The 18,013-nt window shown below is 38.9% G+C and overlaps 1 protein-coding gene across 1 annotated transcript; it reads left to right on the top strand.

Annotated features, from left to right (window-relative positions):
- The first annotated feature begins 15,240 nt into the window (after nucleotides 1–15,240).
- On the top strand, nucleotides 15,241–17,811 carry LOC145164550 (uncharacterized). The gene is made up of 4 exons (XM_079083263.1): nucleotides 15,241–15,542; nucleotides 16,346–16,824; nucleotides 17,254–17,498; nucleotides 17,605–17,811. The coding sequence occupies exons 1-4, from the start codon at nucleotides 15,241–15,243 to the stop codon at nucleotides 17,809–17,811; spliced, it is 1,233 nt and encodes a 410-aa protein (XP_078939389.1).
- The last annotated feature ends 202 nt before the right edge of the window (nucleotides 17,812–18,013 follow it).

Here is an 18,013-nt window from a genome sequence, read left to right as displayed (position 1 = left end):
TTCTGAGTATTGTATTAAACCCACACTCACTTGTATCACTTCATGGAATTTATCTCGAGTGATCGTGAGACGATAATATCATGTAAGTCTTCAAACCAAGAGATATGAGTTTTTGACTATGAGTTGGTTGCATTGATAGTACGAAAAAACATCAGTAACTTGATGTTATAAAACGTATTGTTGTGTATAATTTGGCGAATAGTTAGTACAAGCATATGAGTCGAAGTTTATTTGTTCCTTTTAGTCCTTGGAGAATTAAAAGCGATATCTTGGGCCCCTCGATGATTTTGTTTTGACTTATGTGAAGGGCCCAGTCGGAACTCAATTGATGTGTTCGATTAAATTCTACGTCAAACAAATCGGAAATCGGGAAACAAACTGATGGACAATAAGTATGACGTTGTTCCATGTATTTGTCTGGCTGATATCTTGAGAACAGAGGATTATATGATCACTTCTACAAAATGGTGCGTCTTAGTTCAACAAGGTTTTAAGAGCTACGATTGTTGGTTGGTTCCTGAAGTCATACTTGCAACTATAGTTATTAGACTTATCCAAGTGGGAGACTGTTGGATAAGGTGTCTAAGTCCATAACTATATTTGGTATGTACTTGACCCGATTTAGCATAGTCCATTTGGGTTGCACTTCACGAGAACAATTTGGACTTTTGAGAAGAGGATATTTATGATTTATTAATATATTATAAGTTATAATATATTAATATGAAATCATATTATTTCATTAGTATTGATCAAGAGTTAATTTAGAATTAATTTTGTGATCAAAAGAGACTAAATAAATAAATGGGGATTGATTGTGTAAATCATTCATTCTTGTAAAGTGGGCTTATGATCCATAATTCTTTATGTTGGGCTAAACCAATGTGGTGAGCCATGGATACTCCATGGAGGTTAAAACCCATGGAGCATAAGGAATGTGAAAAGTCATGCACATTAGGGTTTTCATGGTGTAACCCTAATCATGACTCACTATATAAGTAACCCCCTAGCTATCAAATTCGGCACTAGTGAGTGTGTGCAAGAGTGTAGCCGATTTTGTTAGCAAAGGAGTCCTCTTCCAAGTATTCCAAGTGTTAGTGGTGATTTGTGATTCCACTTGAGGCATTCACATTATTGGTGCTAGGCTCTTAAAGCTCCAAGCAACAAGCTACAACAAAAGGTATGTTATCTAACTTGTTTTATTACCCCAAGTATCAAAGTTTTGTATGCTAGTTAGGGTAATACCTTGGAAATTGAAAGTTTGCATGTATAATAGAGAAAACATAGATCCAAGGTATTTAGGGTTGCATGTACACCTTAAGAGTGTTAGAATGCTCAAAACTCTTCAGCTCATCCATCTGAGCCTCTCGTTCCTTTCTTCTCTTCAGCTCATTTTCATCAGGCTCTTCATCTTCACTGTTGTCGATAATCGGTTCTTCACTGAAAAGCTTTTCTTTGCCTTTAGGCTCATATTCGCTTTTGGGCTTGACATCGGACTTGTCTGAAGGTTTGGGGTTTTCCTTCTTAGATTGTTTTATTTCTTCTCCCCCTTGTTTCGGAATAGAGCATGATTCCGGAACACCTTCAAGCCTGTGAAGCATGGCAAAGACGGGCATGAGTTTCTCATAGAGATGCTTCTTTATTGTTATCGTGATCATCGAGTCACGAGCCTTAATAATATTTGAAAGCATTGCATTGACATCGTCAATACAACTCTTCATAACCACTTTCTCAGATAGCAAATCAATGACTCGTCTCTCAGCATTCTCTAACTTGACCGTCAATACTTTCACCATTTCAGTCTTTACAGCAAGAGCATCCATGATTTTGCTCTCGACGGCTAAGTCCTCCTGAAGCTTTGTGATCTTCGAGGAAATGGAGGAATTGCCCAGGCTAGATATATAACTTCATTAGCCTTCGCGTGTTGGACTCAAATGAGCTCTGAAATTTCTCCATGAATACACGAGCATCAAAAATTAGTTTATCGACTTTTTCGGTCGTATTGTTGCAGACAGAGGCAGAAGCATCTACCGCCTTGTTCATCTTTTCAAGTTTTGCGGAGTGCTCTTTCGTTAGAGTCTCAAGTAATGATTGGATTGTTGCCTGCGAATAGTCTTCACCAGGTGAAGGCTTTGATGATTGGAGCAACGAATCTAGTTTTTCGTGAATCGCCTTGAGTTACCCTCTTGTGACAGGAGCTTCGTCATCACTTTCAGTCCGAATGTTGAATGGACTGTAGGTTAATCCTACGAAGTCGTCATCATCATCACCATAGATCATGCCAGGATCATTCTAGCGTAAAAGAGAAACGAGTGGTGTGGAATGACCAGCTCTGAAACCTGAAGCTCATGCCCCCGCATCAGATGTGTTGATAGTAACTGGAGGTTCAACAGGGGATGTAGTGGTGGTTGCAGTGGAATCAGTGAAAAGTGAAGGTTAGGATTGCGAAACGCCCAAAGAAACAGGTGGGCATGGGGAAATGGAAATGGGTGTTGAAATAGTGGCAGTTGGAGAAGGAATTGAGACATCTTCAAAGAAATCATTCGTGATAGGAACTAAGACAGGAATCTCAAAGGTTACCTCAGGGTTCGTAGTTTCCTGCTCCGAAACCTTAGGTTGAGATGTAACATCTTCTTTGTTGCGAACCTCAGTGTGAATGTGAATATCTGAAACAGTTTGAGACTACGAATCCTCTTGATCGCTTGGGGTTGGAGTTCGTGGTTGACGAGCCATCTTCTTGACTCTCTTCCTCTTTGGTTTAGAAGGTTCAACATCAGACTTTTGTTTGCCTCCCTTTTTAGGTGAGGGAGTTGGTTCAGAAGGACCAACTTTCGCTCCTTTCTTCTTCCCTCCCTTCTTCGATTTATCAGCCTCATCCAGGACCTTTTGCATTTCGTCTGTCAATGGGCGAAAGCATGAGAGGGGTAGACTATGATAGGCTTGTAGTACATTGCTTGAAGTCGGTATATCGTGAAGCATTGATTCAGGAATCGAACCGATGAAGTTGAACTTCGAGTCGGCAGCGAGAATGATGTTTGTTGAATGGAATATCTAGATGGAAGACAAAGACAAACCTTCTAAATAGGGGATGTCGTACTTGTTGATTTACCTTTGAACTACAATGGACCAAAAGCGAGCATAGAAGATTTCGCTATGTCAAGTTGTGGAGAGAGTATTTTGTACGAATTGAACCCAGAGAACAGTCCCGTAGACCAATTTGATGCCGGAGTAGATGTCGTACATCATGGACATGAAGAGCTTGCTCGTACAATCCGAGCCAGTAACTCGTTCAGAAAAACTCTTGAAAAGCAGTGTGAATAAGCTGTTCCACATCGGCGGCAAGTTGGGCTTTTTGAACTTGGAAACAGCGCCTATTGATTCCTTGTAGCCCATCTGGAAGAACATCTCCATAATCGCTGAGTTTGAGACTCTTTCAGGATCAATTAGGTCACGACCCAGAGGAAGTCGTAGGAGCTGACAAAATCGTGACTTTGTGATGTGGGTTTTATGGTTGTGGATTTCGAACATAATCAGTTCTTCCCCTTTTTGATAACTAGCAGTGGAGTAGGTCTTTGAAAGATGTACCATAGGAACGATTTCAGACTTTGTTAGAGCGATGATGAAAGAGTAGTACCTTAGACATTCAACAATCAGCTGAAGAAACTCGTCGTATTTTGTGGGGTCGAGATCGAGAACCAGGCTCTGATTAGCCTTGATGTTGAGGATGGACGACTGGGCCATGGTTTCTGCAACAGAAGGAGTTTCTGAGGAAGCTGCCATTGATGCTTGTTGATGAAGAAGATGAACAGTAGACAGAGAATAATCGCCGGAGGATTTCTTTGCTTTTTGAAAGTGGTAATTGATTATTGAAGTGTCAAAATCCTTTTATACGGTTTGAAAATGAGAGAAATTCATCGATTTGTTGTATCTGTTACTGAAAATTCGCCTAAAAAGGCGTGATTGACAGCTACGACGTGTGACAGGCGGCGTCAAATCAACGTTTATTCAAATTCTCGCGCCCAATCTTATCCGTTAAAGTGTCGATTCAGTTACGCGCTTTCATAGTTGATTTATTTGTGAGCTTTCGCAATGAATAATTATCATCAACTCTGCGAAACTAAGAGGAAATATAAGTGCCACGAATCAGACATTAGAAAATCACAAGGATCTTCGTGCGAGAGTGTGCCAAAGATAAAAAAATAAATCAAAATTTTGTGGGATATTGGTGATGTCTATTAAGACATAAAACAGTGGATCTCGGGCAATGATCTCTTCCTTTGGAGTCAAGAGAGACTCTAAAGTGTCTGTGTGGTATCTCGTTGAAGTACGATCACTTGTTTGTTAAGAAACAACGAAAGGCATCTTTTGTTTAGGCTGAAAGGGTGGTTTTATCTTCAAACAAACGACAAAATTTGATATAAGTACGAACATTCAGATAAAGTACGTGTCTGACAAGTGTATTCATAAAAACAAGTAAGTTGTGGAATTATTTTGAGTGATTAGGATTCGCATAGAAATCTTAAGAAAAATAAAAACTATATCTATTGGGTAGAAACGTCTTAGGTCTGGAACGTCTCATTAAGATCTCACAAAAAAACGAGATTTCAAAGTACTGATCACGAAAGTGGACATTCGTCAATTTCAAGGTGAAATTTCTAGGACATGTAAATTGTTCACCATCAAGTCGTATATATGTGATGGTTTTAGGTTTCACTCAATTCGTGGTGATAACGAATTTAAGATCATAAACACAAAATTGGTTATAACCATAAACCTCAATGGTAATTTCTGAGAGTCTCAAGGGTTATATTTGTGAGTGTGAAAGTGATGGAGAATAGGTATGAGGTGGTTCTAAAGAAAGAATGTACCTCTGCTATGCGAAAGTGACTAAAGCAGTGAACTCTTAACTCTTTGTGAGAAGAGTCAGGTAGCTCATGACTTTTGTGAATTAAGAGCCTTATTGGGAAGAAACGATTGGTGTTATCGAATCATTAAGACTTCAACATAGAAAGTCGTTGAGACTTTCTAGGGACCCTTAACAAGTGCATAGATAAGAAAGTTTATACCTACCTCATCATTTGTAATAAAGATCACCAAGATTCTTAACCAGAAACCTGCTCAATTATCCAATATTTTTGGTGTTTTTTGAAATAAAAATTAGAGAAAATAAAGAAAATATTTTTGTAATTTTGTTTTTCTGAAAAAGTAATAAAAACAGAAAGAAATAAAATATTTTTGGATTTTAATATTTTGAAAAAAATAAAAAAACAAAACAAATAAAATATTTTTGGACTTTCGTTTTTCTGAAAAAGAAATGAAAACGGAATTAAATAATGAAAATGTACAAAGGATACAAGAAAATTTCAAATCACAAATGAACAGTTGACTGTGAGTCACTGCGAACATTCGCACCAATTCGCAGTGTGAACAGTTGGTTGCGAGTTATTGCAAGTGTTCGCACCGATTCGCAGGACAAAAAAAATGACTGCGAGTCACTGCGAGCGTTCGCACCAAATCGCAGGACAAAATAATGATTGCGAGTCACTGCGACCGTTCGCACCAGTTCGCAGGACAAAAGATAATTGTGACTTACTACGAGCGTTCGCACCAATTCGCAGGCCAATCAAAAACTTATGACTGCGAAGGTGCTTTCGGAACGGACTCGGCCTCTATCATTACTAAGCCTTGAAGAATGCAATTGAATGATTGTTCAGGTAAGGCTTCCGTAAAGATGTCGGCTAGCTGATCAGCGGATCTTACAATGTGTATCTCGACATTTCCATCTTCCACATGATCTTTGATGAAGTGATACCTCAGTTATATGTGTTTCGTCTTTGAGTGTTGCACTGGGTTATGACAAATGTGAATGCCGCTTTCAGAATCGCAATATAAGGGGATTCGTTTCATATTGATGCCATAGTAACGAAGTTGACTCTAAATCCAAATGACTTATGAGCTGCAGGATGCAGCAGCTATGTACTCTGCTTCAGCAGTCGATAGGGAGACGCAAGTTTGCTTTTTAGATTGCCAACTTATGAGTTTGCCATCAAGAAATTGGCATCCTCCCATTGTACTTTTTCTATCTAGACCGCAACCTCGAAGATCAGGATCCGGAAACGCTTGCACAAAGAACCTTGAACTCGAAGGGTGCCATATTCCCAATGAGGATGTTCATTTGAGATACCTGAAGATGTTCTTAACAGCTGTCATCTGAGGTTCGCGAGGATTAGCTTGAAACCTAGCACAATAGCAAACAAAAAACATGATATCTGGATGGCTAGTATTTAGATACATCAAAGACCCTGTCATCTGACGATAAAGAGTCATATCAGCCGCCGGTGTGTCCAGAGATGGAGTTAGTTTCGTTCAGAATGCCATTAGAACCTTCACTTTTGAATCTCCCACCATTCCAAACTTGAAGAGTAAGGTCTTTGTATAAGCCTCCTAATTGATAAAGATCCCTTCCTGACTCTGTCTTATATTCAAGCCAAGAAAAAAGTTAATCGGACCCATGGAGCTCATCTCAAATTTAGTTTCCATTAACTTTCAGAACTCAACTATTAAGCTAGGGTTAGTAGATCCGAAGATGATGTCATCAACATAAATTTGGACGATCACCAAATGGTCACCATCTTTCTTGAGAAAGAAGGTTGGGTCGACAGATCCTTGTTTAACTTTAGCCTGTTTTAAAAAACGAGTTAGAGTTTCGTACCAGGCTCTTCGAGTTTGCTTTCGACCATAAACTGCCTTGTCTAGAATGTAACAGTGGTTCATATATTTCTCGTTTATGAACCCTGGTGGTTGTTCCACATACACTGTTTCCTCTAGTTCCCCATTTAGGAGTGCACACTTTACATCCATATGATAAACTTCAAAGTTCTTGTGTGTAGTGTATGCAAGAAAGATGCGAACAAATTCTAACCTTGCAACGGGTGCGAAGGTTTCTTCGTAGTCGATGCCTTCTTCCTGACAGTAACCCTTTACTACGAGTCGCGCTTTATTTCTTATCATATTGCCTTCCTTATCCATTTTGTTGCAAAATACCCATTTAAGACCGACAATAGAAGCATCCTTTGGAGTGGGAATAAGTCTCCAGACTTTGTTTCGTTCGAGTTTATTGAGCTCCTCCTACATTACTTGTACCCAATCAGAATGAACGAGAGCAATTTGAACATTTTTAGGGTCAATTTTGGAGATAAACGAATTGAACATGCAAAATTCCACTTTAGAGAATAGTGCAGTTCGCTTCGCCTTTTGTTGAGCTCTCGTAAGAACGCCTGAAGACGAATCTCCAATGACTTGAGTTTTCGGATGATCTTTCGTCCATTTAGCCAATGGATGGTCATTTGGATCATATGTTAGATCCAATTCTGCATTTACTTCTTCAAATTCTGATTGTACATCCGAATCATCATTCGCATTTCCATTCTCCCCCTCGAATGATGTATGATTATTGTCTTTTGGATTCGGATTCTCCCCCCTGGAAAGGTGGCTCTAAGCTGAATTCAGGGGTTTCATTCTCTCCCTGAACATGTGAATCGGATGAGTAGGTTGAAGTAGAACCCTCCCCCTGCGATGTAGTATTCACTTCTGTAGGTTGAGATGGAACTTCAGGATCTTTCGGAGTGGGATTCTCCTGTTCCATTTCTTTCGCAGCATCATCATTGATTTTCTTCAGTTTGTCTTCCTTGTTGTCTACTACTTTGGACTCTAAGGAGATTTCCTTTTCTGGCTCATCAAATAATTTTAGGAACTCCTCGTATAGATTGGAGAGTGGGATGGTAGCAGGATTCGTTTTAGGAAAGATCTCCTGTGTTGGACTGTCATTCTTTTGAAACTTCTTTACGTAACTATCGTCAAACGTAACATAGTAAGTTTCCTTGATCCTTTTAGACCTTTTGTTGAGAACCCTGTATGCTTTGTAAGTTAAAGAATACCCCAGGAAAATACCTTCGTCAGCCTTCACATCGAATTTGTTCCTTTGTTCTTTTGACTTGAAAAGGAAGCACCTGGAACCAAAAACATGGAAAAACTTGAGATTAGGCTTTTTATTATTTATTATTTCGTATGGGGTGACAGAGAATCTCTTATTAAGAATAGATCGATTTTGGGTAAAGCAAGCAGTCCCTATCGCATCTGCCCATAAGCAAAGTGGCAGATTTGCGAATGACATCATCGTTCTCGCAACTTCGCACAATAAACGGTTTCGTCTTTCGACTACCCTGTTTTGTTGAGGATTGTAAGGAGCTAAAAAGTTGTGAGATACTCCTTTCACAGTCAGGAATTCTTCAAACACATAGTGTTTGAACTCCAGACCGTTGTCACTACGAACGTTACGAACCAGCCTTCGCAGTTGAAGCTCTATCTGTTTTATGAATTTTTTGAGCTTAGGAGTGGCTTATGGTTTCTGTTTAAGAAAATGCACCCAAGTGAATCTAGAAAAATCATCTACAATAACAAGAATATATCTATTACCACCAACGCTTTCTATTGCAGAAGGACCACAAAGGTCTATATGTTAAAGTTCAAGTGGTTCAATGACTTTCGTATTCACGATTGTTGGATGACTCTTCCTGCTCTGTTTCCCCATTTCGTAGGCTGAACAAAGATGTTCTTTATCAAATTTCAGGAGTGGTAATCCTCGCACATGATCACCAAGAACAAGTTTGTTGATATCTTTAAAATTGAGATGCGAGAGTCTCCTGTGCCATAGCCAACTGTCAATAGTAGAAGCTTTCACAAGCAAGCAAATTGCAGGCTTCCCTTCGATGGGATTCAGATTCAGCAGTTATATTTCGCCTCTACGTTCTGATTTTAGGAGCACCGTCTTGGATTTCTTTTCAATTATCTATGATCCTTCGTTGTAAAAAGATACTTTCAGACCTGTTGCCACTTCTAACTGTGAAACACTAATGATATTGTGTTGCAGTCCTTCCACATATGCTACTTTGCAAAATTGAAAACTCTCCATTGGTTATCATCCCATAACCTTTGATTTCACCAAGTGAGTTGTTGCCGAATTTCACTCTGCCTCCATCCTTTAATGCTCTGTACTTTCGCAGTTCCTCCTTTCTTCCTGTCATGTGACGAGAGCAGCCACTGTCAATATACCATTCATAGTCAAACTGCTCGTCACGTATTACCTGTGAAAGTTAAGCAGATTTAGGAGCACAAAGTTGTTTGGGTCCTCGTGATTTTTTCACAGGAAAAGAAATAGCAGGATCAACCAAAGAATTTCGTTTGATTAAAGTTGTTTTATCTTTCTTTGTGATTCGAAAAACAGTAATCCTTTTGTCTTTAGAGTTCGCATCCTTGGTGGATGGTTTCTTTTGTTTATTTTGGATTTGCTGTTTAACTAACTTTTTCTCAACTATCTTAGGATCAGCTTCAAATCTTTTGAGAGGAACTTTAGGCTCCGAAACTATCTTCCCTTTGCCTTTAACATCTTGCGATGTCTTGGCTGAATGTGAAACATTCTTGTTAGGAGAGAAGTGAGAGTTGGATTTTTGCATAGGTTTTGCAGGATTTCGAAAGGATGGTTTTTGAAAAAACTTTTTTATTCGAGACCTGTGGAGACTTATTTTGATGAGTACTCTTAAGGTTCGTATTTGAAGAGACTTTCGCATTTGGATTGGATTTTTCTCTATGAACGAAGTTGGGATTCTTAGACTGCTAGAACTGCTTTCTTTCCTTGAGATTCTTGTTGTATCTGGCATTCCTTGGTTGTTTTTGAGCTGTGAACTGCTCAGAGGATTTGTGAATGCTCGCCTGAGGTTTTGGCTTTCTGATAGGAGATTCGGTCCGAACAGACGATCTTTCACTTGGAACGGTCTTAGTTCCACTTGGGCTTCCCTTCTCGTAGCTTGAATTAACTTTGTTTAGGGGTTCTGGTACGTAACGACTCTTTATTTTCCACGAGGTCATTTCAGATAGACCTTTGGTCTCATCTGCATTATCGATTGGAGAAGACCAGAAGAACTCATCACATCCATCTTTGTTATCATCTTCTACCATGAACGTTAATTCAACTGTTTGATTTTTGTTCAATCCTTTAGTTGTAAAGACTTTGTTAGGAACAGTTTGGACTTTAGGGAAAACAGTTGCTTTCGCTTTTAAGACTTTAGATTTGTTTTCAGAAAAACATGTGAATTCAACTGAATTTTCAGAAATTATAACTTTCTTAGGTAAAGGTTCGTTTTTAACAAACTCTGAGCAGTCAAACTCATCCTCCACAGAGATTCAACTCATATCACTTTCATCGTCAAATTTAGAGACATTTTCAACATCGAGTTTATTTTCTGAATTTATATTGGTACTTAATGAGTCAAACTTCTGTACAGTTTCAGATTTAATTTGCTCTTTATCTTTTTCATCTAAAAGCTGTTTAAGCATGTTCTTGTGGTCTTTGGACTTTATGAAGGATTCAATTTTGTCCAGTCCTACCCTGTAAGCATCTGAAGTTTCGTCCGATTAGACGATGGATTCACACTTGTAACAATCAGCGTCTATTTCGTCCTCTTTCCGCTCAAGAAAGGGCAGAATCATCTTGTGAATTTTATTTCCAATCTCACAATTTAAATGCAACTGAGTAATATTAAAGTAAAGTCTTTTTGCAATCAAACAGAAAATATTACACTATTTTAAAAGACCTAAATTATCCCTCTGCAAATAAATAGACTCATCCCTAGACTTAGATAAATCAGACTCCAGCTTTTCAATCCATATGCGTCTCTCTTCACTCTTTGACGAAACACTGCCGAGTTGATCGGTTAAGTTAGAGTTTGTTAAGTGAGTTTATTTTAAGCTATCACTGAAACTTGAAAATGTGTATTCTAAGTCGTTCAATTCAGTTTCATATCTAGATAAAGGTATATTCAAGGATTCGAGAATGGAGTTTACCTTATTGATCACCTGCTCACATTCGCTTATTTGTTCTGCAACTAGTTTTGCAGCGATACAGCTATCGACGTCGCATCCTCCATCTGTTGCATAGCCTCTCATCTCTAACACCTCACTTGTAACCATCAAACACCTTCCAACGAGATGCAAACCTTCATTCTTCGCTACGAAGCCCCTACCATGGGTAGGTCTGCGGACCTCTTCATCTTCAGAGTCAGTCGACCAAACCTCGACTCTGCCAAACTTGTCTTCAGCTTCGTTTTCCTGCACAATTAAAGCAGGCATGGTGTCATCATTATTCTTCTTCTTATTAATCTCTTCCAGCTTTTGGAGATAATAAGGTTCATCATCCTCTCCCTCTTTCTTCTTATTTGATCTTCTTAGCATTCACTCATTGGCTAGATGGTTTTTGCCATGACAGTAGTTACAATCATAGCCAAAGTATCCCATAAGCTTCTTATCCTTCTTTTTTTCTTCTTTCTGAGAGTTATTCGCACTCTCCTCCTTTACCTTTTCAGAGCTATAACTGCCCTGCCAGTTTCGGTTCTTGTTTTTACCAAAGTTCTTCTTTGCCAATCACTTTGGATTAGAAACCATAAAAGCGAATTCTTCCTTAGAAAGTTTGCAGTCTGAGAGATCAGACTCTGAATCATCACCATCTACGGCCTTTTTACCCTTCGCAACGAGGGCCATCGATCCCATCCCAGAAACAATCTTCCCTTCTTTTGATACTTCAGCTTCATGTGACTTCAGAATTCTAACAAGCTTAGCCAGCGTGTAGTTCTTGAACTGTTCATGCGCTTTCACAGTAGAAATAACCGCCTTCCACTCAGGTCTCAGCCCGTTCATGAACATGACTTTTTGCTCGATTAGCTCACGTCCAATCTTGTGCTTTATCATCCTACTAAGAAGATGATTATAGTGATTGAAATTTTGATCCAAACTCTCTTCTAGCTTTTGTATAAATGCTCCAAACTCAGAGAGCAAAAGAGTCTGAGTAGAATGCTCGAGATCAGCATCAGTTGAGTATAATTCCTTAAGCCTATCCCAGATGGCTTTAATTTGCTGTGTCATACGGGCTAACCAAATGGAAAGTGTCTAGTGGCAAGGAAAATCTGATGATCCTCATCGCTTTAACATTGTTTATCAGCCTGTCCTTCTCATCCTGTGATAAGTCTTTTACATCAATAAGAAGTTTGTTGTAGTCTTGCTGAGTTTTAATTTCTCTTCTTGTTCCTGTATGAGTGAACGTCTGAACAATTATAGCCTCCCAAATAAAATAGTCATTATCTTCAAGCCCAAGGACATAGTCTTCAGAATTCAATGCCCATACTTCATAATTGTTGGGAAAAGTATGGGAATTCTAGTTGTAGATCCGATGCTGCTTGAAAGATTTATCGAGTTAACTTGAGAATCGTATGTCATGTTTAGAGATAGACCAAACATGTATGAATCAAATGTGTAAACTAAATGGTTTTTGGGTAATATAAAGATCAAATATCAGTGTTAATAACGACAGATCCTATAATAGCGGAACCCCTAAAAACTCTTTCAACAGAAGAGATGCGTATAGATTACACAGTCTCCTGCTCTGATACCAATTGAAGAGTCATAAACTCTTAAGATCGATTAGATTCAAACAAGTATGAACAATCAAACACAAAATATAAATCAAGAATTTCGAATGATTATAAATCACAACCTCAGAAGAGCTCGATAAAGAACTGCTACTGTAGAGGTGTGTAGGGTTTATAATGGAACGATTCATTCTAAACACGATATATGCATGCACCTTAAATAGTAAAACCCTAATAATTAAACACGAGTGGACAGACCCAACTCGGATATACAAAAGACTAAATACAAAGGCCAAATAGACGCAACACTTAATACTCAACATCGGGCCGTGTAAACGTGGTCGTGGGTTAAAAAGTAGTTTTTCATCTTTCTTAAAGGAGGGCAACCGTTTCCATTTTTTCCCCTGTCGGTTTTTGGGAGCTTTATTGGCGATTTTCTGGAGGAATTTGGAATCAAATAATACTTAGAAACACTTGAATTACGTTTGGATTTTGATTTGTAAGAACTTTAATTTCATTTTCTAGATTTGTGTTCTTGTTCTAGTCATGTGTGGCTAGAACCCTAGACTCTCAAACTTTATGTCTTGACTACTGAGTATGATTTCAGTCATGTGACTTGGTGTTTGTTTCTAATTTCTATTTAGTGAATTTGATTTTGTTCCAATAGAATGTTTGATTTCAATTCTAGTTCTTATTGGCCATTTGAATTAGGGTTAAATCATCCAAGTTATCTATTGTGCAAATTCCGTAATTGTTTTGTAAGATAGTACAAGTAACAAGCACTAAATTGAATTCTTTAGAATAAATCTAGTGTAAGTCAAATTCACACATTCTTACGCTCCCGAGCTTGTGAGGAGTATTGAATATTGTTAGGAATATTCACACTAAGTATAATGCAATCTTTCCACCTAATTCTAAGAGCTTATTTAGATTATATTGGTCAGGTTAGGATTAATCAAAGAGCTTATTTTGGTTAAACAATGTTGTGAATGAGAGGTGCTAGAGCTTGTTAGCATTTCCAAGTACCAACTTAAATAGAATTAAACAAATATCATGTCATTCATGGAATCGCATTGCTAGTTTGTCTTGCATAGAGTTGGAGTACTTACAAATCTTGAATTTATTTCAGTTAATCAATCATCTACTTATTACTTTAGTCTTTTGTTTAAATCAGTGCATATACCTTCCCCCCCCCCTCCCCCACTTTTGTGACCACATTTGTACCTTACACAAAAGGGTATAAGTATTTGTCTGTCACTATGGATCGACCTTGCTTATCTTGTATTACATTTCTAGTTCAAAGTAATAGTGTTCTTGGAGTCATTTTGTACCCCTTTATTTGTTAGGTTTGACATGCCTAACAAATTGGTGCCGTTGCCGGGTATACGGTGTTACAAATTGTTTATGCCTAGACCTTTTCGTACAGGCACTGCGAATTGAGTCGAAGATATAAAAGACTGCAAAGAGGTTACGGAAGCAAGCCAAGCTTCGTAAGAAGCGACTGGATTGCGGGACTTCTTCATCATCTACCCCTACAGTCATTAACATTTGGGAGGATATATCCCTCTCAAGTGTATCCGCATTTGAAACAGAAACTATATCACTCTCACCTCAACCATCCTCACCCAAAAGCACCACTCCACCCTCTTCACCTACTTATAATAGCCTAAACACTACACCCACAGAAACTTCAACCAATACTCATACCATGGGAGATAACCATGGAGGGAATCCACCTCCAAATCCACCACCCGAGCAAACCCTTCGCCAATGGGCGAGGCAAGAGGTTACTCAACAACCTCTTTGCATTACATATCTGGCAGCCACTAACTTAGAGCTAAAATTTGGGCTCATCTAGTTACTCCCAACCTATAGAGGCTTGGAAAATGAAGATCCTCACAAGTTCCTCACTGAATTCCATGTTGTGTGTGTGGGCATGAAACCACACAATGTCACGGAGGATTAAATCAAGCTTAGGGCATTCCCCTTTGCGGTGCAAGATGCAGCAAAAGACTGGGTCTATGACCTCCCACTGGGGACGGTTACTAATTGGGTAGATCTTGCACGCCTTTTCATGGACAAATACTTCCCGAAAATGAAAGCTTCGGCCCTATGAATGGAAATCATTGGAATCAAGCAACATAAAAGAGAAGCTTTCCACACATATTGGGAGAGATTCAAGAAACTTTGTGCCCGTTGTCCTAACCATGGAATTACCAAATACCATCTCCTCCAATGCTTCATTGAAGGCATGACTCCAATGGAAAGAAGTCTTATTAATGCCTCAAGTGGTGGGTCTTTACCAGACAAGACTCCAACCGAAATCCGCAATCTAATCAAAAAAATGGCTGAAGATTCTAAGCATTCAAGCCATAATGAAGAATGGTACACGGATGCACCCCGAGGTGTAAAAGAAGTCCAAACTCCTCAAATAGAATCTCAACTGTTCGAGCTTACAAAAGTGGTAATGATGCTAGCTAAAGATAAAGGTGTGCAACCCACACCCCGCCCTTGCAGTATTTGCACTCAAGTGGGGAACCCAACCGACATGTGCCCTCAACTTCAAGATGACGATTACGAAGAAGCAAATGCCTTGGGAGGGTATTCCGATTCAAATCAAAGAGGATCCGAGCAACCACAGGGTGACCAAAGATGGAACAATAATCAAGGTTTAGGAGGAAATTAACATGGAGGTTATCAACAAAGACCACCATTTCCTCAACATCAACAAAGGCCGCCTTTTCAGCCTCAAAATTTCTAGCCAATGCCACCACAACAACCACCTCCACAAGCGGGTTCATCAGCTATGTCATTGGAGGATATTGTTAAAAGCCTTGCCACTAGCACTCAAAGCTTCCAACAAGAAACCAAGGCTAGCATAAAAAGCTTGGAGCAACAAGTGTCACAACTTGCTCAATCTGTGAGTAGAATGGAATCACAAGGTGAGCTACCATCTCAAACAGAGAAGAACCCAAAACATAATGCATGTGCCATTACTTTGAGAGGAGGAAAAAGCTATGAAGGCCCAAGGATTCTGGATGAAGAAGAGGAAGAAATGAGATTGAGGTAGAAGAAGCTACCAAAGAAGAGGAAAGGAAAGATACTTCAAAGTTAAAGAAGCCAATAGATACCAAAGTGAAAGTAACTCCAGCACCATTTCCTTCAAGGTTAACAAGCACAAAAAGAGAACAGGAAGATGACAAGATCATGGCAATGTTCCGGAAGGTTGAAATCAATATCCCTCCTTTAGATGCTATTACATAAATTCCTATATATGCTAAGTTCCTTAAGGAACTTTGCACATCTAAGAAAAAGCTCAAAGGAAATCAAACGGTAAAAGTAGGAGAGAATGTGTCCGTCGTGTTACAAAAACGGCTACCAAATAAATGCAAGGATCTGGGGGTATTCACGGTTCCTTGTAAAATAGGTAACGTTTTTGTGACACGTGCCATGCTTGATCTTGGAGCATCAATTAATGTATTACCTTATTCAAGCTATAAAACAATGGGAGTTGGAACTTTACAAAAACAGAAGTCGTAATTCAAATTGTCAATCGCTCTTTAGTACACCCAAAAGGTGTATTGGAGGACGTTTTAGTGCAAGTCAATGAACTTGTATTTCCCGCTGACTTTTATGTGCTTGATATGGGAGATGACGACCAAACCTCGAGTTCCATACTTGTAGGTAGACTATTTTAAAAAATAGAAAAACAAAAATTGATGTCTATAATGGTACATTGTCTATGGAATTTGATGGGGAGGTCATCAACTTCAATATCTATGAAGCAATGCGGTATCCAAGTGATGTTCATTGTATTAATTTTGTTGATATGATCCAACCTTTGATTCGTTGGAGTTAGTTTTGAGCAGGAATTTTGATAACAATTTAGTCAAAGAGATTGCAGTAATTTTCAAGCTTGATGAAGAGTTGTTGGAAATTGTGGAGTTTATGGAAGAGATGAAGAAAATGAGGTATGATAATACCCAGTTGAAATTGCCCATTTCTAACACAAAAGTCCTTCCTTCTATTATGCAGGCACCCAACCTAGAATTAAAGACTCTTCCCGATCATTTGAAGTATGCATATCTTGGAGAAGAGAACACTTTGCCTATCATTATCTTTAACAAGCTGTCCATTGAAGAAGAAGATAAGTTGGTGACTTTGCTGAAAGAGTATAAGAAGTCTATTGGGTGGACGATTGCTGATATAAAGGGGTTGAGTCCTTCCTTATGCATGCATAAGATTCTCATGGAGGAAGACTTCAAACCAACCCGAGAGGCACAAAGAAGATTGAATCCCCCCATGATGGAGGTAGTAAAGAAAGAAATCATGAAGCTTTTGGATGCAGGTATGATATAACCCATCTCTGATAGCAAATGGGTGAGCCCCGTTCAAGTGGTCCTGAAAAAGGTCGGGTTGACAATTGTCAAGAATCTCGAGGGAGAATTGGTGCCAACCCGTGTGCAAAACGGGTGGAGAGTTTGTATTGACTATAGGAAGTTGAATGCTTCAACAAGGAAAGACCATTTCCCCCTACCATTTAATGACCAAATGTTAGAGAGATTAGCGGGTAAATCTCACTACTATTGTTTAGATGGTTTCGCGGGCTTTCATCGAATTCCGGTAGCCCCGGAAGATCAAGAGAAAACTACCTTCACTTGTCCCTTTGGCACATTTGCTTATAGGCGTATGCCTTTTGGTCTATGCAATGCACCCGCAACATTTCAGAGATGCATGGTGAGAATTTTTTCTGAATATGTTGAAAACATCATTGAAGTTTTCATGGTTTATGGAAACTCCTTTGATGAATGTTTGAGCAATCTAACAAAATTTTTGCAAAGGTGTATTGACACAGATCTTGTGCATAACTATGAAAAATGCCATTTCATGGTGGACAAAGGATTGATTTTAGGTCATATAGTGTCCCAAAAAGGCTTAGAAGTTGACAAAGCCAAGATAGATGTTATCAGAAGTCTTTCTTACCCGATAAATGTTCGGGAAGTTTGTTCATTTCTTGGTCATGTAAGTTTCTATCGGCGGTTCATCAAAGATTTTCTCGAAAATTAAGGTGCCAATGTGTCAACTACTCCAAAAAGACGTTGAATTTGAGTTTACTCAACCATGAAAGGACGCTTTTGATCGATTGAAGGATTTACTTACCTCCGCTCCAATCATCCAACCACCTAATTGGAATCACCCATTTGAGATCATGTGTGACGCGAGAAACACCGCAGTTGGGGCGGTGTTGGGACAAAAGGTGGACCGAGCTCATCATGTCAATTACTATGCAACAAAGACTTTGGATAACGCACAAACCAACTACACCACAACATAAAAGGAGTTGTTGGTGTTGGGTATAGAAGATTGCGTCATTGGGCCTTTTGCATTAGTCCATTTTGTATACGATATTGGGCCTGTCCAGCCGTCATTTATTAGGGTTATAGTATATATATATATATATATATATATATATATATATAGTGAATGCATTCACCGTAATTAAGGTTATCGTTCTAATCATTATTGTAACCCTACCA

This window comes from Lactuca virosa, chromosome 3 (genome assembly GCF_052849685.1).
Source record: "Lactuca virosa cultivar CGN04683 chromosome 3, Lactuca_virosa_CGN04683_v6, whole genome shotgun sequence".
NCBI classification, from domain to species: Eukaryota; Viridiplantae; Streptophyta; class Magnoliopsida; order Asterales; family Asteraceae; genus Lactuca; species Lactuca virosa.
This window is presented reverse-complemented; position numbering and strand designations above follow the sequence as displayed.

Bases quoted from the DNA above. Each gene is read 5' to 3' on its own strand.
- LOC145164550 (XM_079083263.1), top strand. From the start codon at position 15,241: ATGCCACCACAACAACCACCTCCACAAGCGGGTTCATCAGCTATGTCA. The intron at 15,543-16,345 runs GTAGAAGAAGCT...AGTTTTGAGCAG, and splicing joins GAGGAAGAAATGAGATTGAG to GAATTTTGATAACAATTTAG. The intron at 17,499-17,604 runs GTAAGTTTCTAT...CAACCATGAAAG, and splicing joins TTTGTTCATTTCTTGGTCAT to GACGCTTTTGATCGATTGAA.